The sequence below is a fragment of the Malus sylvestris genome, chromosome 13 (genome assembly GCF_916048215.2).
Source record: "Malus sylvestris chromosome 13, drMalSylv7.2, whole genome shotgun sequence".
NCBI lineage: Eukaryota > Viridiplantae > Streptophyta > Magnoliopsida > Rosales > Rosaceae > Malus > Malus sylvestris.
The window spans coordinates 22046567-22070770 of NC_062272.1; the positions used below are offsets into that span (position 1 = coordinate 22046567).

At 39.1% G+C, this 24204-nt stretch overlaps 3 protein-coding genes across 3 annotated transcripts; 1 reads left to right on the plus strand and 2 right to left on the minus strand.

The window, feature by feature from the left end:
• The first annotated feature begins 788 nt into the window (after window positions 1–788).
• On the plus strand, window positions 789–1473 carry LOC126595149 (uncharacterized). Its single transcript, XM_050261532.1, has 2 exons — window positions 789–899; window positions 1113–1473. Exons 1-2 carry the CDS (start codon window positions 842–844, stop codon window positions 1385–1387), a joined length of 333 nt encoding a protein of 110 aa, XP_050117489.1. The 5' UTR covers window positions 789–841; the 3' UTR covers window positions 1388–1473.
• Window positions 1474–7527: 6054 nt separating this feature from the next.
• Window positions 7528–8217, minus strand: LOC126595363 (F-box/kelch-repeat protein At3g23880-like). The gene has a single exon (XM_050261682.1). It carries the CDS (start codon window positions 8215–8217, stop codon window positions 7528–7530), a length of 690 nt encoding a protein of 229 aa, XP_050117639.1.
• Window positions 8218–19586: 11369 nt separating this feature from the next.
• LOC126595364 (uncharacterized) lies at window positions 19587–22824 on the minus strand. The gene is made up of 4 exons (XM_050261683.1): window positions 21134–22824; window positions 20280–20563; window positions 19903–19958; window positions 19587–19718 (listed from the first exon to the last, which is right to left on the minus strand). The coding sequence occupies exons 1-4, from the start codon at window positions 22822–22824 to the stop codon at window positions 19587–19589; spliced, it is 2163 nt and encodes a 720-aa protein (XP_050117640.1).
• Window positions 22825–24204: the final 1380 nt, after the last annotated feature.

The following is a 24204-nucleotide window of genomic DNA, read 5'->3' on the forward strand; positions in this document are numbered from 1 at the left end:
CCGGAACTCAGAATGAACTTTTAAGAAGGTTTGCATGTTGGACCAATGAATGAGTGCCAACTGGCAGCAAATGAGTGACTAGCTTACCACTTGACAACAGCTGGAGCGACCAGCAGGGAGGGGTGCTGATTGTGATTTTTTTTGTAAACAATTGATCTTTTTTTTATATATATGTAAAATGTCTTTCACATAGGTATGTTTTTTATTTTTTATTTTAAAAAATGGGGATAGCTGGTGGCGAATCACGGTTATCCACATCTTCTGGATCTGGAAGAGGCACCCGTGACCACGATCAAATAGATTCGTAGCTTACAAAGTATTGAAACCAATTTAAAGACTAAATTATGAAAATGCAAGACATTGGATACCAAAAAAAAAAAAAAAATCTCATGCTTTGTAAATTGTCAAGTTGATGTTTCGTGTGTTCTTAAGGATACAATCCGTTGTTCAAAAAAAACAAAAAAACAAAAAACAAAAAAATACAATCCGAAAAATAGAAATCCAGCTTTGATTTGGTATGATATCAAAATAAAACTTATCATATATGTGATATTTATAAAAAAATAATCCACTTGGATTCGCACAATAAAACGATAAGAAAATCATTTAATCATGTTTATAGCCAAATTGGTAACCATAATCTAGGACGATATTTGTACATGGTAAATGTGTTTAAGCAAATTATGTAGGATTATTCTCATTGGTGTGAAAGCACGGAAACTCCAGTTGTGTAGCTATAAAAACCCACCAATCTGACAAGTGAGAACAAATCAAAACGCATTCCCTCTCACCCTTTTTCCAACTCCACTCCCTTGGTAGCTGCTATTTGCATATCACTTCAATGGCCAACTTCTCTGCTTCCTTCTACTTGTTTGCGCTCCTTTTTGCTTTCACATCAGGTATCAAACTTTTGCAACCCTCGAGTTTCGAGTTGTGTAGGTTTAGGAAAGATTAGTTCTTCAGCAGTAGTTGTTTACTAGGCACCTACCTTCTCCCGAATGAGAAAACAAAACGATTACATGCTGAGAAAAACCGCCTACATATCCAACTTTTAAACATTAATAGACACCATATAATTGTTACATTACTCATGTTTTATCAATTTTGTGCAGTCAAAACAACGATAACAATGGTGAATGCCGATTGTTATCTAGCGACGATTGGCGGTGGTTGTCCGGATAAACACCAGTGTGAGATCACATGTAGTACTTGTAACCGCGGTGTTGGGGAGGTCCGCTCGTTTTGCAAACCTGGTGGCGCCGGAATTCCATACGAACAATGCGTTTGTGTGATGGCAAAAGGTGCTCCCTGTAGTCCTCCTCCTCCGCCAAAGTGCCCAGACTGGCCTCGAGCTCTTTCTGCTACCAATGTCACTGGAAATTTGTAAAATTCACTTTCATTGTATTTGTAATGCCAAAAAGGAGAGCCAAGGGTTAAGCAATTTACCGAAGTAATGAATAATACAAAGCACTATCATTAAATTTCATGCCTGATATGAATATATATATTTTTTCCATCAGTATCGGGGTGGGGGTGAGACTTAGCCACACAATGAGTTAACAATAGTTTAGTGTTGAACTCGTCATTCATACAAATTGAAGACCTCTCACTTCGAAGTTTTAGAAACATGACCAAATATTACAACTTAAAGTTTCTGCAATACTGTTCAACGGCAAAAAAAATAAAAATAAAATGTGAATCTTTCGTCATGAAACAGAAATAACTTCACATATTTCATTTTCCACGCCAACAAATTACACCAGCATTTCAGAAAGAAGACGTTGTGATGCTACCGAGATATGCAACAAAAGAAAATGAATAAAAACCGATATGTTAGGAGTGCTCCTCTTCATGTTTTACATAAATGAAGGGTAATTGAAAATTAACTACTTTGCACACGAAACGATTGGAGGAGGAATTCAATGCACAAACTGTCGACAAATTATATCACAGCAGCAAATAAGACCTGTCTATGCATATATATTATATCAAATTATCAATATCTGTTTTGAAATTCTTGTTTTTTAATTGAGACGTACGATTTAAGTCAATCAGCTTAGACGAATAATTTGGAACAGATTGAGATGCAATGTTCTTGACAGGTTCCTAATAAGCATAAGAAAATCCACAACAATTTAATCATCTATCAGGCTCTTAGTGAACACAAAAATCTAGCAAGGATCAGAACTGTTCTTGAGATGCAATATTGCTTAGCACTAAGCATTATAATCACATTACCTGTTCTTCCTCTTTAGTAAGAAACTGCGTCCGTCTTGTCAAGTAAGGCGAGGCTCTCTTTATAAGAATCAACGGTGCAATATTGATATCCATCTCCAGAAATCCCAAGATTTTTAATTTGTTTAGTCACAAGGTCCAGCGATACTAACTCATGCTTTGATTTTACATGGTCACTAGCAAAAATATCTTGAAAGAAAAATTGTTCCCTAGCTCCACAAAGCTTCAATAGTACTTCCATGCTCTTCCTAAAGCTGTTGGATTTATCCAATATAAATCAACCTTTAAGTGGTCTACTACATGTAATAGGAATGTAATATTGGAGAATAATGTTGATTGTGATTTGATCTCTTAAAGATATCAATCCTTTATAAGGTGTCTTATATTGGAAATAGTATTGATGAAATCCTTAATTGAATATAATTATGATACTTGACTTGGAGGCTAATAAAGTAAGTTTAGGTTTCCTTTATGGATGAAACCCTAGCTTTTAGCCTATATATAAACACCGGTCCCTATAAGCCCTAGAACACACAACATAATGCTTCCCATAGAGTAATTGTATCCGGCTAGGTGTTTATAGAAGATCTTGGTGTTGCCGTGCTCTACTACTTTTGTGTTCAACTTTCATGGCCGCCATTAGAATCAGGTCAGTCACTCGTTCGTTTGTGTTTTAATTGTATAACCTTATAAGGCTAACAATTGGTATTAGAGCCAATCCATGGCCGGAAGTGTGCCGACGAGGACGTCAGACCCTAAGGGGGGGTGGATTGTGACATCCCAAGTCGTCCAGGAAAGTGATCCTTAAATGTATATTCTCATCCCTACATAGAACGAGGCCTTTTGGGAGATCACTAGCTTTGGGTTTCGTAGGAACTTCGAAGTTAAGCGAGAAGGAGGCCAGAGCACTCCCAAGATGGGTGATTCACTGAGAAGTTGCTCGTGAGTTCTAAAAAACAAAACCGTGAGGGAATGGTAAACCCAAAGCGAACAATATCATGCTATGGTAGTAGAGCATGCCCGGGATGTGGTGGACCCGGACCGGGACGTGACAATTGGTATCAGAGCCACTGGTTATATGATTTAAACCTATTAGGTTTGAAGTTTGATTATAAAATATTTTTCTTTTTGGATTGCGGTTTTGATCTTAAATCCAAATTGTGATTGCATTTGGCAACACCAACATGCCGGACCTCCTTTGAAACGGGATCAATATGTTTCCGCATATAATTGCATATACTTGGCAACACCACCATGTTGTTTCAATCAGTACAATTGATGATTGTTAATAGGTTATATAACCATTCGGTTTTAGTCAAGAATTTTTAATAATTTTATGGCACGAATCCAAAAACAAAATTAATCAAGGATATAGCAGCAAATCGTGGCATCAATTCTTATATATAAATCATGGTATCATAACTATTTTACAATGGAAATCATGGGAGGTTTTTCTATTTCAAATCTAGTTCAAAGTGATTCCTTTTGACCAGCCATATTAAGCCATCGAAAATAGCTTGCGTTAGGAACACATGAAGTCACAAGTATAAAACCACGAACAAGGCACTGAGAAGAATAACAGTTTCGTTCTATTTTAATTTTCATGCCAATGTTTTGGTTAGAATGATTTACCATGTGCCACTGATGATCTCAATTTTTGTAAGCATGCTATATTTGTTCTGATACGTTACTGAAGAGTCCCCTCCAATTAGCAAGCAGAATGAAGTCATCTACCAAAGCAAAATGGTTTGTTTCATTGACTCTGATTTTCATGATGGTTTATGGTATTTTGGTTGATATATAATTTGGGTTGATCCCTAAAAGCTTAAATTGGTAATAAGATAAAGATATACTTGCATGAGTGAGGTGCTAATTATTGTAGAGCAAGTACATAGATTGAATACCATGTTTCAGTTAAGTATGTCATGAATATGGATCAAATTATTTTATGTTTGGCAACTGTATAAAAATAGGCACATGATTTATGTGTTTGACTAAGAATTGAGATTATCAATTTTTAATCTGGTATATGTCAATATACTTCATTTCGATAAGGAAGAGCAATGATAAATTTAAGGTTTTGGAATTTATCTGAATTATTACTCCAGTAAAGGTACCGTTATGATATAATTTGGTTGCCATAAATTTCTATTACACATTCACTGATTTGTTCTCTACAAAATGGCTTGAGGTGATACTCCAATTTAACAAGAAATAATTGCATAAGTTTCAGCAGATGGAGTCATGAAGGAATTAGTGCCATTTGTTGGCAAGACTCGACGCTCAAATCAGGTTATCATAATTTTGTCACTTACAGTTAATTAATCCATGTGACTTTTTGTATTGTTTCAGGACGGAGTTGATAACTGTCTTTTCAACTAAAGCAAGCCGCAACGGCTTAGTTGATGATGAGACTGTGTTTTTGAGTTACTTCGGTCAACTTTGCATCTTAATTAGAATAAAAGGGATAGTCTTCTTGCTTACAGGTGTGGATTAATTCTTTTAGTTTAATTAAGATGGCATAGTATGGGTTTTATTTTACAAAAGTTGTGAAAATCTTCATCTTGCCCATAAGTGTTGAAGTTTTTCATGAAGGAACTTTTGTGACATAAAATCTAGTACTAGAAACTAGTTAATTTTCTTACCCACATGTGTAAATTAATTTAGTTTCATGAAGTTTATTGGGGATAAAGTTCCATGCCATTAGTTACAAATATTTCCACTATGAGCCCCATAATAGGTTGTGGTTTTAAGGCATGGAAATCGGTTGCATCATGACATATTTTGTGTCTCTTCATGAGACTTGTTGATGCAAAGTATCGGGTGAATGACACGTCTAATGGTCACCAAATGACCTGAATTTTGGATATGTTTAACATATAGATGTCTAATATGTGTCTGAAAATTTTCGTAATTTTCTGCCATGTATGTTAATTATGGTGAATTTACTAGTAACCCATGCTCATATACAGTTTTTACTGGCAGATTATGTTGGTCTTTTTGAGACGTGACTTTAGACTACTATTTTGACCCAAAATGGCTCTGTATTTTTAATTTATGAAGATTAGTATGTCTATTTTGATCAGTATAAATTTGGTAGCAATCAAGCTTGTAAATTAATTATGATAAATTCTAAAGTAAGTGTAACTCGTTGCTGAAATTATGTTTGACAACATTATGTTGGTTGAGAAGTCTATTTTATTATGTCTAAAATATAGAGCAATTTTCTTTAGGTACATTTTTTGAAAGAATATATTCACGAGTGTTTGCCCAAGTGGGAGAATTAGAGAACGAAAATTGGGCACTCATTAACTTATATGCAAGTATAAACTCTGAAAATTTAGTGGGAGTTGTTCTAAATTTTTTGAGCATTAAGTGGACTTGCATGAATCTATTAAATTGTTATTCTATCTCACATGTGCTACTCCAATGTCTATAATATGTTTAAGTTGCATGAATGGATACTTGGTATGTGCGTACATTTTTCTGTTACCTGTAATCATTTGGATTTCTCGGTTGATCATTTATTTTGGGGCTCATAAGGACTTAGCATAAATGTGGACCTATTAATACATATAAGATGGTTGTTGGATACGTGTTTTGTGTAACAATGAATGCTGTCAAGCTCAGTTGTACCTTTCATTGAGGTAATATGCATTCATTGACTAAGTAAGGCTATTCCCAAAGGCATATTTTCAAAAGTATGATTTAAGTATTGATTTGCAAATTAAGTAACGATGTTGCAGATCAATGGGAGTTTGAGTTTCGTGTTAGTAATGCCTTACAGTTGCAGATGACCTATAAGGTATGTATAGATCCATGTATTCATTTTAATCTCCAGTTGGATTCATTAAGTCACATTTTTCGTGTGCTAGTCAATCATCTGATGAAATATATATCAGATATCAAGTTGTTATCAAATTGCATATTAAATGGCATGACATGGTTTGTGCACTGGCTCAATTGTGAAGATTTCCATCTTGCCCGCAAGTGTTGGAAATCACTATGAAAGTAACTGGTATGGTGCATAAATCAGTGTCAAAAACATATTAATTCATCTTGCTCACAAGTGTTGAATTAATTTGTTTTATGAAGTTTTGGGATATTTTACTTGGACATGTGCATATTTGGTATTTTCAGTTGTGTCCGTTGGTTACAAACATTGTTTGTATTGTTATTGGTCTAATGAAACTGATGCATGATTGTTTTGGAGATGTATTCACACCTACAGGTTATGGTGGTTTCATTAGATGAAGGATATCTGCATTGGCAGATTTAAGGCTTCGAAGAAGCATAAAGTGTAACTTGTGAGTTACAATAAGGTGGACATGAGATGATATAAAGTAAGACATTTTGATTAATTTAAAGTTTAATTTAAAGTTTCATCTCTTGATCATAATTTGTGTTTCATGTGAATTAGGATCTTAGCATGTGTGATTATGAAGGTTTTGGGTTGTGTCAATCCTGTAACTTTGTTAGTTCCATGTTAAGAAATGCATTTGATAGAAGCTGCATTAAGGACGAGATGTAATCACTATTACATGGCCACTAAAGTGACATTAATCTCCAATCTCAAGTATAAACATGAATATTACATTTTGTAGACCAAGTGGGAGAATGTTGGATTTATCCAATATAAATCAACCTTTAAGTGGTCTACTACATGTAATAGGAATGTAATATTGGAAAATAAAGTTGATTGTGATTTGATCTCTTAAAGATATCAATCCTTTATAAGGTGTCTTATATAGGAAATAGGATTGATGGAATCCTTAATTGAATATGATTATGATACTTGACTTGGAGGCTAATAAAGCAAGTTTAGGTTTCCTTTATGGATGGAAACCCTAGCTTTTAGCCTATATATATAAACACCGGTCCCTATAAGCCCTAGAACACACAACATAATGCTTCCCATAGAGTAGTTGTATCCGGCTAGGTGTTTATAGAAGATCTTGGTGTTGCTGTGCTCTACTACTTTTGTGTTCAATTTTCATGGCCGCCATTGGAATCAGATCAGTCACTCGTTCATTTGTGTTTTAATTGTATAACCTTATAAGGCTAACAAAAACATAACGCCCTAGGTAAAAGTCTTTCGGGACCTTGTGTACCAAGAGTAATCAATTTGGCCCACGACTCTTTTTTGCCATACTCGAGCATCACCCATATCCCAAGAAAAGAATCTGTATACCTGTTATCCGTCGTGAACAGAGCAATAGAATTTCCATCTCCATAAACAGATAATCGTAATCCCAAATCAAAATTATATGTTAAACTCTTAGGGACTGATATCTAACCGAACAACTGACTGCCCACGTCAAATGTCAGTATAAAGTACTTAGCACCATTAAACCCCCAACGGAGTGCAGGCCAACGAAGAGCCCCATTAACAAAAGCCTGGGATGCGGCTCCACGTAGTTGACATTGAGCAAGAGAACCAAGACTGGTCCATGAGCCAATGGCTAGTGAATATACCTCAGCTACAGCTAACTTCTCATCATCATCCAAAAGAGTGACAATTCTCACAACCTTATAGTCATTGGTCACATCATCAAAACTGAATCCAATTCTAGCATCGTACCCACCATGCGTCCTATATGTAAAACCAGGCACAGGAAGTTTCAGTAACTTTCTAATGGCTGGGTTCCATAAGAAAAAGTTGTAACCATATCTGAAGATATCATCCGCAAGGCAGATCAGCCCATTGCAAGTGCCGACCACGCGAAGATGTGAATTGGACAGTTTTCCCATGTGAGAAACTGGAAATTCTACCTTGGAGTACTCGTCGAAAGTCCGGTTATCATAATGCAGAGAGTAAACCTCGTTCGTTACATCGTCAACGATGGCTTTGTGGAGGAGGGTGGAGCTGGCTTGACCAGAAACCCTATGAACTAGGAAGAGGGGGCTTAATCTCCATGCTTTGCAAACTGATGTCCTTTTTGTCAAATTTCTAATGGGTGATCTAAAAAGGGAGGGTAACATTGCTTCAAATTTTCAATTTTCTTGCTGCAAGTTGCACATATGACACTAATTTAAACACAAACTACTGCAGGAGAGTAAAAATCTAAATACCGTACGAACCAAGAAAAAAATACACAGAAAAATCAGCTATAATTGAAAAATTAAATAAATAAAGGGAGCTGTTCTTGCAAGAGAGTGAAAATTCATACAAAAAAAAGAGGGAAAAAATGGTAAAGAATCCAACTGTGAAGGGACAACAATAACCCTTGGAAAAATGCTAAATCGTCAGTGGTACTCAGTAGAACAAACCCTTAAATCAAAACCTCCCCTTTTATTATGAGAAATTACCCAGCAGTTACAAAGAAACCCACGAAAAAGAAAATAACTTTAGGGTAAATTACATAGTAACCCCTCAACTTTGATATCTATTATAATCTCATACAACATCTTTAAAACATTTCACTTTTATACCTCAATTACTATTTTATTTCAAAATAATACCTCTGTTAGATTTTTCATCCATTGATCCGTTAAGAGGTGACGTGGCTGCTACATTTGTACCACGTGGCAAAAAAATTTTTTTTTTAATTTTTTTTAAAAAACCTAAATCTTCTCAAAAAAAAAAAAAAAAAAAAAAACCTGAAAAACGTAGAACCCACCCCACCTTCCCCGTAACCCCTCCCCACCCCTCTTCTTCCTCTCGAGCCTCCCAACCACCTCCATCTCCTCCACTATCTTCACCTCCCCTCCTTCGACCCAGAGTCCCTCTAACCGCTAGACCTAATCCCAAGAATCCCAACCCCTCAACTCCTCTGCCTTCTCCCTCCAGCTCCACCCCCGCGACGCCCTCTTTAATTCCCCTCCCATCCAAACTCCACACCCCGCCCCAATTCCATTGACCTCCTTCAAGCCTTCATCCGCTCCTACCACAACCTCAACCTTGCAATCGTGCCTAATCTAAGGAAATTGCAGGATGCCCTTCTTGTGACCCAAACCAACAACTAAATCAATTTCAAATCTCAACAAAAAAAAAAAAACCAAATCCAAATCCCTCGCTGTAAAGCGCTCTCTTCTCTCTGCCGCCAACCCAACCCCATCCCCCAACCAACCCAAAACCTATCATCTCTCCTCACTCTATCTCATCTCACCGAATCCACATAGGCTCCGCTGCCCTTCCCCCAATTTCAAACCCCTACAGTGACACAACCACCACTGTTGACGCACCCAGAGTCAGTGAAGATGGCTATGGTGTATGGTGTGCGCGGTTCTGGACCACCACAAGTCGGTGAGGATGGCGATGCTTCTGGGGGTGTTGGCGTTGTAGTAAAAGCTTCCAATTTGATTGTTCTGACCTTTTTTTTTCAAAAATTGGTCGAACCCAATACCCAAAATACAACGCTAGCAGTGCCAATTCTCAAAATACAAGGCCGACATCGTCTTTCTAGATCTCTCCGACGCAGCAGCAGTGCGATTCGCCTTTTTCCAGCGAGGTTCATAGACCTGACGACGTGTAGTCATCCCTGGTGATGTAGATGTCGTCCCCGATGACTAGATCTGAGTGATTTTGGTGGATGGGAGGTAGTTGGAGAAAAGGGAGGTTGTTGGGAGGCTCGGCTCAGGAGGGAGAAGAGGGGTGGGGAGGGGTTTGAAAAATGTTTGGATGTGCTTTTAAAAATGCTGAAAGTGCTTTTAGAGAAAATATTTTTGGGTTCCAAAGGCACTTTAAATGCTTTTTGCGAGAAGCACCAGTTATATGTTTCTTCCAAGAAGCACTTTAAGTGCTTTTCTAGGATTTACTTGCATTTTTACTAAGGATTGGTTCCAAAAATATTTTCACCAAAAACGCTTTCAGTTATTTTAAAAGCACATTTAAACGAGCTCTACTTCACTCGCTATTTAGTGTTTTGAATTTTGGTGGAGGATTTTCTCCCTTATATTTGAACGTTTATGGTTAAGTTACGTAAATATTTTTATATTGATTTTTTTAATAGTGACAAAAAGATAAAAAAATAAAATGTGAGAGGAGGGGAGGGAAAAGAATTATACTCCTTGAATTTAATGTTAAACCCGTGGAGAAATTTTTTTGGACGAGGGTAAAATTTTATTACCAACAAAATAAGAGAAAATTGTAGTAATGGTCCTTACTTTAAGCGTTGATCTCTCAACTAAAAATTTGTGACCATTGATCTCTTAATTTATCAAAACGTGCAGTCATGGTCCTTTTCATCAACTCCATCAGAACTTTCGTTAAAATGAATCATGGTGCAAGAACTATTGCTACAGTTGGAGTTAAAGTTGACAGATCATTTCTTTAATTAGATTAAAATTGAGAGATCATTTCCCTCTTTCAGAAAAAACTTATTTTACCATTAAAAACTTTCACCGCATTGCGCCATTGGGGATTAGGGTCTTGTCCTTATTTATTATCTTCTTGATTCGAACTCTCTATCTTACGCTCTATTTTATAATATAAATTAAAATAGTAAGATCATTTGTATTTTTAAAAAATTCAACCGTTGCTGTTGATGCTTATCAAACTGGCCATGTGCCTAAGTAAAAAAGTGGTTTCAATTGAAAAATTCTTGCGTAGGAGCTTCCGTTGATGTTCTAGGGGGACCTCCTGCTCTCTATTATAACAATATGGGTTTATGTGCGACTTGAATGTAGGGGTCCTTTCGTATGTGTCTTGTACGGATAAGTAGTGTGACCGGAAAGCCTCTGCCATAAAAAGGTGTTTACCATCACCATCGAGTTGCTGTTTAATATCTAATATAAGGTTACGTAGAGAGCGTCTTACAAATAATTTTGGTATTATTGGTCTCAAAACACTATGATAGTTGTAAGTTCATCCTAACTAAGGACTCATTTAATAACTATTTCAGTTTTTTTTTTAATGATTGAAATAAGGGGGAATGTAAATGAGAAATGAAAAAGAGTATGGAGTTTGGTGCGTACACTATAAATAAACCAAAAACCATTTAAGTAGTTTTCACTTTTGAGTTATTGTTGTCATTCCTTCTTCCTTATTATTGGAGCTCTAAAGCAAAAGAGGTATGACACACTCCGACTTAAATCAGAGCATGCTGGCCGTCATGTGAGAGTGATGTAACCATGTGCACAGTGTAGAAGCAATAGAGATATAAGGAATTACGAATAAACAAAAATCAAATCAACTAGAGTACTAGCTAAGATAATGTGCAAGTGCGAGATTAAGTGTGAAATACACAACTAGAGCATAAATATTCTAAGTGCAGTCAAGCAGGACAAGTATTAATTATACAACACCCGAGGGTGATATGTTCTGTCAGAACCCCCGTCAGAATCCTCGTGATCCACCAAGCACTTCTACTTAAAACCTGGAGGGGCGCACAACAGAAAGTGTAAGTGGGCAAAAACAAAGCTTTTCAAAATCATTTCATTTCTCAAAAATTCTAACCCCTTGCCGTAAAACCCATACAGTTTTCCTAGAAAAATAGAACATATATACATATCTCAAAACCATGCTCAGAAAACGATATTCATAAGTATGCCATGCCAAAGTATCTCAATGCAATGCTATAGGTAAACCAGGCAAAATATATAAATATCAAATATCGCATCAGCCAAATCTCTCTAACTCAAACTACACTATTGAGTATATAGCTCATAACCAATCTCAATCATATCAAATCAAATCAAATCCTGCACACGAGTAGGAACCACCTCAAGTGGCATGTACGACAAGACTAGGTGTAAAGTAAATATGCTCTAGTGCTACGATCACGTGAAGGCTGTGCAAATGATCGCGGGTCACCTACGAGTCAAAACCACCTAAAATGGTATGTACGACAAGCCTGTGCACCTAACTTAGATCCAAGGTAAGCATATGGTGCGGGAGGTGAACATTATGTGAAGGATTATGCCCTAACTCTGAGCGGGAGCACTAACACTGGGGTGCAGGTTTATGAGCTCTCAATACATCACACCATACATCACATAACCGAAACAATCTCATACCTTTGATTTATGAACTTATCTGGCACTTACCTATGCGTCCGCAACACCAATCATGAATGTATGTAACTACTAATGCATAATTAAAATAGATAGATACCTGCATGGCATTTCCAAAACATATATTCATTTAAATTCATTTTCTGGGAAAAATCTCAAGTATATAGGTATATACGGAAAACCAAAAGCCCACTCACTGGTATGTCGAAGGGTCGTAGCCCCCGAGCCTTGATTGATAGCGCTCGTCCTCAGGATAGGTCTCACCTATATGCGAAATAACTGAATAAACGTTATTTAAAGCACATACACAAAATTGGAAAATAACTTCTCATACAATGCTGGGTTATTTGAGTATACCACCATGATCCACTCAACCTCAGGAACATCCCTATATTTTTAGAAAAATTTTCCGATGTTCCACACGCCATCACGCGCCGGCCAAGGCACGGCCAGACGCGCCCCCACGCACAGCCAACCCTGACGGAATCCTTAGCCGCCGTTAGGGAATATTCCGCTAAAAATTAGAATATTTCGTTAAAACTAACCTGACACCGTTAGCTGCCGTTAGCAAGATTCCATCAATATCGACGAAATATTCTCATTTCTTCTTCGACAAATCACCAGTCGCCATCGCTGGAAACTGGAAATTCAAAAAACCTTAATATCTTCTTCATTTCTCAACCAAATTTCACGAATTTTATACCAAAATGAAGCTTAAGACAAGTAGAACAAAACCTTACCTTTCAAAAATCCTAAAATCGACGGAACTCGTCGGAAAATCCCTTGATAATTCGGCTAAACCTATAACTCGTTGAAACTCAACTTCCCGACCTCCAAATCACTTCATTTTTCTTCTCCAAGCTTCGTGAAGATGATCTAAAGCTTCCTATAATCTTAGAACCTTCCAAAAACTCCACATTTACGTGTGCATGAATAGTGCTCAAATCAGATATTATGGTTTCTCGGGTTTTTCAAGGTTTCATGTCCAAATAATAGTATCAATGGGTTCTTGGGCTCGCAAGGAACTTGAAAATGGTCTCCATAACCTCAATCCGTGAAGAAATGGTTTGGTTGAGGTTCGTCCGTACGTATGGTATGAAAATGGAGAAAAACCGAGAAGGAAGAGAGAGCAAGAGAGGGTCAACTAGAAAGAGTGTGTGTGAGTGTGTGTGGTCCTGATCCTCTTACAACCAACCAAAACAATTAGAACCTTTAGTTCTAATTGGGTCCAAAAGGTTAGGAAGAAAATAATTGGTCCACAACACAACTTAAACCACACAACACCACAAACGTCTAGGGGTATTTTAGGCAATTCACACCATTGAAAATTATATTTCGGGACGGGCTGTCACAGGTATTTGTCCGTTTGTCCCCTGAAATTGTTAGAACTTGTGAGGGACTTTTGTCCCACATTGCTCATACACACTTTCCAATTCCTCTATATAAGTGAGTTCCCTCACTTATTATTTGAAAAGAATTGAGCTAAAGCCATGGACCTTGGGTTTTGGACTTGGAGGGTTTGGGTGTATATAGTAAATGTCAAAGATGGGCCTTGGGGCTCTTGTGTGACAGCCCGTCCCTAATTTTAAGAGTTTTTTAAGTTTTAATAAAGGATTTTACAAAAATGCCCTTTGAGGCACACGCATTATTCAAGGTTAATCGTTGTGTCGTGCCATCTAAGATTTATTTTCTTGACATATCCTCGTAGTATTCGTCACTACGGACGTGTGGGCGCTGAAGGTTCGTGATTTGGAGTTATATCGAAAAAGTTATTAACGTTTGAAATTTGGGATTTTAAGGAATTATAATTTTAGTATAATCTAGAATTTCTTTTATGAAAATGGATGGCCCAGATTTATTGAAGAATTAAATGGATGGCTTGGATGTAAAGGAAAAAAAAATAAATAAAAGTGAAGGAAGGTTTTGTGTGTGTGCGTGTGAGGAAGAAGAAGAAGAAGAGATTGGGCAAAAACTGCCCAACCAGAGGAAGAGAGAGCAGGAGCTCCGGGAGAGAAATGAGAGAGAGCTGACGAATCAGGAGAAGAGAGAAGGAGAGGATGGCCAATCGGAACAGAGGAAAGGAGGAAAGGAGGGAGAGAGTGGCGCGAGGGATCGCCTGGATCCCCTTGGCCCGTTTTTGACCCGGTCGGCATCCATGCCTATTTCCGACGATTTTCACCCGTTTTTCCGGCGAATTTCTTCAAGAAACCTCATGGGAAACACTCATAGGAGCCTTCCTCTATCCATTCCATCTCAAAATTGGAGAGATTTGGCTTTGAAAATGGAGAAAACCGCAATGAGGGGTGCGGCGGCTTTGGCTTCGAATCACCCAATCTCGAAGCAATTTCTTTCAATTTCCACCACCCATAGCTTCCTCTTGAGGCCTAGAACAAAGCCCAAGCATTAGTTGGAGCATCAGAGTTGATTTGAGGACGAATTGGAACTCACCCAATTCTAGGGTTTCGCACGGGTTTGAGAAAATTGGAGCCTTTCCAGGCCAAATTGGCCTTGGCCTCAGGTATAAAGTTTAATCTACTCATTGAGATCTTCAATTCTATATTTTTTGAGAATTTTTGGAAATAGTTGGATTTTCCGGCGAGCCGGGGCGGCCAACCGCAACCCACGGCGGCCCGTGCGGCGGCGCATGGACAATGGCCCGCCAATGTCATTCTTAGCATGTGTTTAAGGTTCTAGGTTCAGTTTTGATAATTGATGGACGTAAATTGAGTAATTGAACCTAAGTTCGTTACGATTCGTGTTTAGGTGAAAATGTGAATTGACGATCCGACCGTTGGATCGTCACCAAACTTTGATACATTGTAATACGTAATATTTTAGGATTATAGGAACTTACGGATTGGGAATCTGATTTACGGATCTTCCGGAATTGGAGTTGTAAGTTCATAAAATAGAATGTTAACTGTCACTCGGTTTCGACAATTGACGGAGATCCGACCGTTGGATGGTAATGAAATTTTAGGATGTTGTCCTAGAGGTATATTGTGGACCTTTGGAAGTTATGGATTGGAAATCTGATTGTAGATCTTCTGGATCGAACTGCGTAGTGACATGTTTTATATAAGTTATATATTCTATCGATATGATTTATGAGGTTGGATTTGATTATTGTTCTAGGCGCGGATCATCATGACACCTTGATGTGTTGTGCTAGGGAGTTGTTGGGCGAACTCCATGTGAGTGGGCAGTATTTCTGTTTATACCTATATACTATTGATATTTTCCCCAAAAATTGAGTTTAATTGAAAGTACGTTTTAAAATGCCATGCATGCATATTATGAGATATATGAATTGATAATTGATGCATATATATATGTGAATTGGTGCTGTGGATGCACATGTGAGTTTTATGTTATTCTTGTGAATCATTGATGATGTGAATTGTGTTGAGAGCTCATAACCTGCACCCCTGGTGTTAGTGCTTATATTATTCATCGCACCGCACGCTCACCTTGGATCCAAGTAGGTGCATGTCGTACAGACCATGAGAGTGTTCCGACATGCTAGTCGTACAGACCACTATAGGTGGTTCCGACTAGTAGGTGACCTTAGATTATGTGCACAGATGATTGATGAGAGAAACACTAGAGCGTATTCTTACACCATTCTTATCGTACAGACTACTTTAGGTATTTCCGATTTATGTGCAGAGTAGTGTCATACAGGTCACAGTGGTGACTCCGGTTAGATTGGATATTGAGCTATAGAATTAACCGTACAGGACCAACTGTAGGGTCTCCGGTTGATTCCTTATTTCACCTGTTATAATGTTGCATCCTTATTATGTTTTGATGCATAGCATGGCATATTTTTCTTGAAAAGTGTTAAAGCTTTGTGAATTGAGTTTTCAGATTAATTATGGTTATATATATATATACTATTTTCTGGGAAAGTATACAGGTTTTACAGAGAGGGGTTAGAAATTTTGTTAATTGAAATGTTTTCGAAAAACTTTGTTTTACTGACCCACTCAACTTTGTTTTGCGCCCCTTCAGGTTCTAGATAGCAGAGCTTTGGTGGCCACGAGGAATCCAACGGTGTTCTGACAGAATTCACAAAAGTAGGACTCACCCTCGGGTGTTTTATCTTAGTAATTGTATCTTTAAAGCTTCCGAACTGTGTAAATGGTTACGTCACACTCACGTGACGGCCAGCATGCCCTCCTTCGGGACGGGGTGTGTCATCTTGGGCTCGGACGGACGAAAAACACAAGTACGATTTTACATTTTTTATTTTGCAATTTAGTTTTTCCAAAAGGATAAAACTGTTTAAGATAACAGTTACATCCTTTTTGAAATGATAATATTGAATGGGCACAACTATTGCAAAAACACCGTTATAAATGGTTGTGATATCAGAAACAAAAAACCACACAATTTCAATCGCTTTTCCATTTTCGCTTTCATAGAGAAACACATAGTAAATTTGTCAAGAATCCAAGTTCGAGTGCAAGAACTTGGATTAGATAGTTGTATCCTGCAAGATAGATGTTCGTGAACTACTGCACTGGTGTATGAGCGTATTTATGTCTTAGGAGATTGCTACTGTAAGGCTGTAAGCCTCTATCTTCCAAAATCAAGTTAGTGATTTTTGTTGTGAATTTATATACAAATCTATTTAGTATTCATATTCTGCTATAATGAATATATATAGTGAAATTATAATTTGAAATAATCTGTACAATTATTACATATTATATAATTGATATTTGATTTATTCTAACATAAATTGTATAGAGTTGTTAATTTTTTCCTAAACTTTAATTTTAACCGATTACCTTCCTAAAATTCATTACCAACAAAATAAGAGAAAATTTTAGCAATGGTCCCTTTAAGCGTTGATCTCTCAACTAAAAATTTGTGACCATTGGTCTCTTAACTTATCAAAACGTGCAGTCATGGTCCTTTTCGTCAACTCCGTCAGAACCTTTGTCAAAATAAGTCATGGTGGAAGAACCATTGCTACAGTTGTTAAAGTTAAGGAATCATTTCTCCAATTAGATTAAAGTTAAGGGATCATTTCCCTCTTTCAGTTGACGGTTATTGTTCTAATTTCGTTAAAATTGAGGGATCATTGCTACAATTTTCTTACCGAACAAACGTACACAAGTAGAGACTCAATCACAAGATAAGCACAACACGAAGAAATGAACCTTTAAAACAAAACAAAACAAAACAAAACCCTTTAAACAAAACAAAATAGAGCCTAAAACACACAAAAAACAAAACAAAAAGCAAAACACAAACCTAGCAACTTGCAACTCGCAGAAAAACTTTTCAGACAACTTATTTTACCTTTTAAAACTTCCACCGCTCTGCGTGCTGGGTGGTTAGGGCCTTGTCCTTATTTATTGTCTACTGGATTCAAGCTCTCTATATTCCACTCTTTTTTTTGTAATATAAATTTGTTCGTCGCAAGAATCTCCTGGCGGACGAGCACACAGCTCCCCTGGGAGAATGGCGTCGGTTGAGGGTATCTGTCGTACTTCTGCTTTCTTCTCGGGCTCGCTCGGGCAAGCCTTTGTCGGGCAGATCTTGGTCGGGCAAGACACACTTCGGGCAAGGCTCGTCGGGCAGTTCTGAAAGAGAAGGACAGAGTTAATTTGAAAGGGTGCCTTTGTGGGGCCTTAGATGTAGGCCTTAAAGCTCACAATCAAGATTAACTTTGTCGTGCTCAGGCGTGCCACTGCCATCTTCAGTATGGCAGATGTTGAATGGGTGTTAAGCTTTGATTGAATATGTATACGCCCGAGAAACCAAGTTAGATATAACAGGTGCCTTTATGAGGCCTTAGGTATAGGCCTTGAGGCTTCCTGTCAAACTAAACCAGCGCTTGGATGTATCATATTTGGTCTTTTATGGTTGCCAGAGTCTTATCACTATTATACTTTTGATTATCTGAGTCCAAGAGGTAGGACGAACCCAAATGAGTGCCTTTGTAGGGCCTTAGGTATAGGCCTTGAGGCTTCCCATCAGAGTTAATCCTTATACTCGGACCAACTAGACCACAACATGAAATGAAGCTAAATAGATGCCTTCGTGGGGCCTTAGGTGTAGGCCTTGAGGCTTTCTATCAGAATTCACTCCCTGCTTAAGCCTTTTCTACGAATCAAGATATAATAGCAACAAAACGGAGAAATAGATTGATTACTTGCGCCCCAAGTAACTTCGGACTTCTCGCTTATCAAGGATTGTCGTGGATGGGTTGAGTCCACATAGAGTTCTTTTTTATGCCTTGAGGCCAAGGACTTTTAAACTGATCTTTAAATTACACGCCCGCCTGGCTTAAGACTTAGATCTGATTTGAACTCTGACACGATTCAGATCGGATCCAAGTGCTGAAGATTCATTTTCATTATGACTTTGCTAGAAATAACTTGTATATAACTGGGAATATATAACATGTTATTGTGCTTTTAAAAGAAAGAAAAGACAAAGACAGAGCAAAGATAGTCGGGTAAGTTTGAACCTTATCGGCCAAGGCTGAACTTCTTACAAAATCTATCTTTGTGGCTCTGTCAGAGGTCTGAAAGCTTTTAGAGGGGTTGACGGGGGAGAAGAGGATACAAAATGAATCGATACCACCATGAACAAGGTAGCAGAGCTATTACAGGGGTTTGGGAAGGTTTATCCCGAATGGGATGAAGGCTTGTGCTGACTACAGCTTCGTTGAAGGCAAATCTGGCTTGAGCAGAGTTTTGGCTTTTGTTTGTTTGTTTGAGTGTCATTAATTCTGTCTTCTCTTCCTCCTTTTATAGACGACTTCAGCTTGGGTTCCTGTAGCAATAGCGGTTGCCCGAATGCGGTTTGGTGATGACTCACTAGCTTTTTTACATGAATGCCACCAATAAAGTACTTTATTGGGCTGTGTAGTGACTGAATAACCTACCCGCTGTGGTCTTTGAGCAGGTAAGCAGGTGGCCTTTGTAACTTGTGCCCAGCCGAAAGCCTATTTCCTGCCTCCTAAGTTTTCCTCTGGGCTTTGGGTTTGGGCCGACTTTCTCTCTGGCCCAAAGTTCAGATTTTATCGCAAATAGTGCCCCCTTCAATTGATGTTAAGGTTGGGATCCCAAGCGCCAACATTAATTGAATAACAGCATGCGTGCCCTTTGAGCTTCTTGCGACCTTTAAACTGCCTTCTGGTTCTCTATAAATTCTGGCTTTGGAAACCCTTTTCAAATCATCACCTCTTCTTCATTTTGGTCTTCACCCTTCATCCACCTTGAATCCTTCCGTCTCCTCACTGAGAAATGGGTTCCTCAGGTTTTGAGTGGAGTTTCCTGAAACTCCCCTTTCGTGAGAAAAAAGAAAGTTTTCACCTGATGATTGCTACCTCCAACACCTTTGGTCGATCACCCCTCTACCTCCAACACCCTTGGTCAGGAGGTCTCCTCTTGATGACTGATCTTCTCACAACTTGTGGTGATAAGTCGGGCTTCATCATCATACATGGTGAAGATCTTGTGGGAGGGTCCTCTACCAAGCTCATGTTGGCCGCACAACCCGATCACCTGATTGGGTTCAACCAAGAAGATAGCGGGAAACCAGTTGAAGACACCAACACTTTCAGAGAGGATCAAATGTAATACATAAGATTTGGTATCTTGTAATCTCATCAATTTGTCGACATGAAATAAGTATTTTTATCTATTTCTGCATCTCTGCCTTCTTTAAATGTTTGGATGAACAAAATACCGTATGTGAATTTCTAAGGTCCGTCCCAATCTGCTCCCTCTTTGATATAACAATCCCTAACATCCCATAATGTAGGACAATATTTCTTCAAGAATTTTGCATTAATAGGGTGTTTCTGCTCATTGCCTTCAAGGTCTGCTAGATAATATCCTCCTTTGTTCAAAACCCGACTAATAATAAAAGGACCTTCCCATGTCGGGCTCCATTTCCCGAAGCCACGCAGCTGAGCGCCTAGCGGGAGGACATTTTCCACGCTAAATCTCCTTCCTTGAAAGACTTTAACTTCACCCTTTTGTTATAAGCTCGGGCAACAGCAATCTTTCCTTCTTGAATCTGGTTCAAGGCTTCAATTCGGGCTGCATCTAGATCTTCAATACCTTGACACATGGCTTCGATATATTCTGCACTATGCAACCCAAATTGGTTTTGAATTCTTACGGAACTGACGTTGATTTCCATAGGAAGCACTGCATCTTGCCCGAAAGTCAAGGCATAAGGAGTCGTGCCTGTCCCCGCTCTTTTAGAAGTCCGGTATGCCCACAACGTGTTCCCTAGCATCTCATGCCACCTTTCTGGACTATCAATCACCATCCTTTTAATAATGTTGACCAAGATCTTGTTGCTAGCCTCTGCTTGCCCATTTGACTGAGGGTAGTATGGACTGGATTGGATCATCTTTATTTTGTACTTGCTTGCAAACTCTTCAACCTCATTTGAAATAAAAGATGGCCCACGATCCGTTACTATAGTTTCAGGCACCCCATACCTGTGCAGGATCTTGGTCTCAATAAAATTCTTGACCACGGCTGAAGTTATGGATTTTACTGCCGATGCTTTTACCCATTTAGTGAAGTAATCCGTTGCCACAATTATGAAAGTATGTCCCTTACTAGAGGCCGGATAAATCTGCCTGATGAAGTCCATTGCCCATCCTCGGAACGGCCAAGGCTTGACCACTGGATTGAGAGGTACTGATGGTACGTGCTGGAGAGGTCCATGTCTCTGACATTCTTCACATCCGCGGGCATATGACTTACAATCTTTTTCCATGTCGGGCCAGAAATAACCATACCTTCTGAGTAGCCATCTCATCTTTGTTCCCGCTTGATGTGCTCCACATATTCCCTCATGTACTTCGGCCATTACTCTCATGGATTCCTCTAGGCCTAAGCATTTTAATAGCAACCCATCTGGGGTCTTTCTCAACAGATTTTTTGTCCACAAGACATACTTGGTTGCTTGCTGCCTGTTCTTCTTACTTGTGGGTGAAGAAGGATCTTTCAGATACTGAGTAATAGGTGTCCTCCAATCTTCCACCTCGGTCTCTAGAACCATTACATCCAGACTGAACCTCCGATCTAAGATAGAGGGAAGGTTTCTTGTTTGGATCTCAACATCAACACCATACCTCCTTTCTTGCGTTGGCACTCCTGAAGCTAGTTGCGCCATTTCATTGGCTGCCAAGTTAGATCCCCTAGGAATGTGATTGACTGATATCTCAGACTCCCACAAACTTAGCAGTTGTGTTGCTGCCATATAGTACCCTGCCATAGTGATATGTCTGCATTTGAACTCGCCATTTAGTTGATTTATCACTAACTCTGAATCACCAAAGATCTCTACTTCAGTTGCCCCCAAGTTCATTAGGATTTCCAGGCCGATAATCAATGCCTCATACTCCGCCCGATTATTGGTATTTTCTTGATAATCAAGTAGGAAGGAATAGTAATGATAAACCCCTTGAGGGTTTATAATCACAATTCCAGCTCCTGCTGCCTTCTGAGTGTAGGATCCATCGAAATATAGCTTCCAAGGTGTAATCCAAAGACCTGCTACTCTCCTTATCTCTTGCTGGATCCAATCTTCTTTGCCCGAAACATCACTTCTTAGTGGGATCCATACATTAGCAACTTCTAAACTTCCCGGGATATTGATTTCCTCGCTTTGAGACTCCTGATGTTCGGTCAGGAAGTCAGCAATTGCCTGGCCTTTGACTGCCCTCTGGGGTATGTACTGAAAACTGAATTCTGATAATGCTAGAATCCACTTCCCAATCCTCCCTGCTAGCATAGGTCTTGACAACATATACTTTATCACATCTGTTTTGGCGATAATGTGCACATGACAAGGTAGCATGTAATGCCTTAGCTTGCTGGCAGTAAAATATAGAGCCAAACACAGTTTTTCCACCGGAGAATATCTTGTTTCTACCTCGGTCAGAATTCTGCTGAGGTAATACACAGCCTGCTCTTTTCCTCCTTCATTATTCTGGGCTAGTAGACTCCCAATTGATCTTTCCGATGCAGAAATATATAGTTTCAATGGCTTTCCCCTTTGAGGTGGCACCAGCACTGGTGGGGAAGTTAAGTAAGCCTTGATGCTATCGAATGCCTGCTGGTGGGTTGGCCCCCACTCAAAATTCTCCCTATCCTTCAATCTTAGTAGCGGAGTTAGTGGCTGGATTTTGCCCGCCAAATTGGCAATGAATCTCCTTAAGAAGTTGATTTTACCTAGCAATCTCTGAAGCTGTACTTTGTTGGTAGGTGGAAGTGACTCTAATATTGCCCGAGACTTATTTTTGTCCACCTCCACACCTCTCTGATGCACCAAGAATCCCAAAAAATTGCCCGCTCTTACTCCAAAAGCGCATTTCTTTGGATTCATCTTCAACTTGTGGATCCGCATCCTCATCAATGCTTGCTTGAGGTCCACGAGATGCTGCTCTTCTGTCTTAGATTTCACCACAATGTCATCGATATACACCTCCATGCTTTGGCCAATTAAATCATGAAAAATGGCATTCATTGCCCTTTGATACGTGGCGCCTGCATTTTTGAGCCCGAATGGCATGACCAGATATTCATATGCCCCCACATGACCAGGACATCTAAAAGCTGTCTTATGAATATCCTCTGGCGCCATCTTTATTTGATTGTAACCGGCATTTCCATCCATAAACCATAAAACTTTATGCTTTGCTACAGCATCTATGGATAAGTCAGCCATGGGCATGGGATATTCATTCTTTGGTGTGGCACTATTAATATTCCTATAATCAACACAACACCGTACTGCTTTTGTTATAGCTTTTAAAACGGGTACAATGTTGGCTAGCCACTCTACATATTTGGCTGGTCTAATAAAGCCAGCTTTCACCAGCCTTTCAATTTCTTCTTTGACTTTTTCTTCTATCTCCTTTGACATCCTTCGTGGTGCCTGCTTGACAGGTTTATATCCTTCCTTGATGGGCATTCTATGTTCCACCAAGGCTGGGTCTAATCCTGGCATCTCGGTGTAATGCCAAGCAAAACAATCTTTGAATTCTTGCAAAAGAGAGATAATCTTGGCCCGATCCTCAATCCTTAATAAACCGCTGATTTGAATTGGTCTCGGATCCTCTTCTGTGCCTAGATCAATAACTTCCAATGGATCCTGGACTTCTGGAGGTGGCTTATCAGGTTATGCACACAAAAATTCAACTAACTCCGGGTTCTCGGGCAGACCGTCTGGCTCGTCTATATCGTAGACGCATTCGGCCATTTGAATGGCCTTATCTAACTCTTCTGTGCAAGATTCTTCCTCATTTTCCTGCTGGCTGGTAGAAACTTTCCCCTGCCACTCCTGCTCTTCTTTATCCAAGAGCTTTTCTTCCTGTCTTCTTCCCTTTCCATACACCAACAGTCTTTTAATCAGGGATCTGACTGCCATGACCTGATCTTTCTTCTTTTGTTCGATCATTGATGGTATAGAGAGTTTGGTATAAGACAGGGTCTCTCCCACTCCTCCTTGGTAAGGAGCATCCCTTGTTCTAGAAGCTTTCGGGCCGTCACCTTGGTAGGGCGGCCGTTCTCATCAGCTCCTAAACATTTCAAAATTCCCACGTTGGGATTGTAGAAATTTGCTTCTGCAACATTAGCTGAGGGGAGGAACGGCCGTGATTCGGCCTCTACCAACTCCCAAAAGCTTGATCCTTCAGTACTTGCCTCGTGGTATACAGCCACTTGTTGATGAAGAGTAGAAGGTATGGCTAAACTTTGATGAATCCAATCTCTTCCAAGTAGGGCCCCGTAAGTGGAAGTGCAGTCTACTACAAAGAACGCCAACATTATTTTCTTGGACCCCAGATCTACCTCCAAAGGCAATATCCCATGAGTCCTGGTGATGGCACCTGAAAAGCTCGAGACTGTAAGGTTTGTGGGAATAAGATCGTCAGTGCTTCTCCCCATCCTCTTCATCTGCTTGGCTGGCAATATGTTAACAGCCGCTCCTCCATCATTCAAAATTCTTTTGAAAGGTACACCT

Bases quoted from the DNA above. Each gene is read 5' to 3' on its own strand.
- LOC126595149 (XM_050261532.1), top strand. From the start codon at position 842: ATGGCCAACTTCTCTGCTTCCTTCTACTTGTTTGCGCTCCTTTTTGCT. The intron at 900-1,112 runs GTATCAAACTTT...AATTTTGTGCAG, and splicing joins CCTTTTTGCTTTCACATCAG to TCAAAACAACGATAACAATG.
- LOC126595363 (XM_050261682.1), bottom strand. From the start codon at position 8,217: ATGTTACCCTCCCTTTTTAGATCACCCATTAGAAATTTGACAAAAAGG.
- LOC126595364 (XM_050261683.1), bottom strand. From the start codon at position 22,824: ATGGCGCCAGAGGATATTCATAAGACAGCTTTTAGATGTCCTGGTCAT. The intron at 19,959-20,279 runs GTATTGAAGATC...ATGGGATGTTAG, and splicing joins TATCGAAGCCATGTGTCAAG to GGATTGTTATATCAAAGAGG. The intron at 19,719-19,902 runs GTATTTTGTTCA...GAACCCAATCAG, and splicing joins ACCTTAGAAATTCACATACG to GTGATCGGGTTGTGCGGCCA.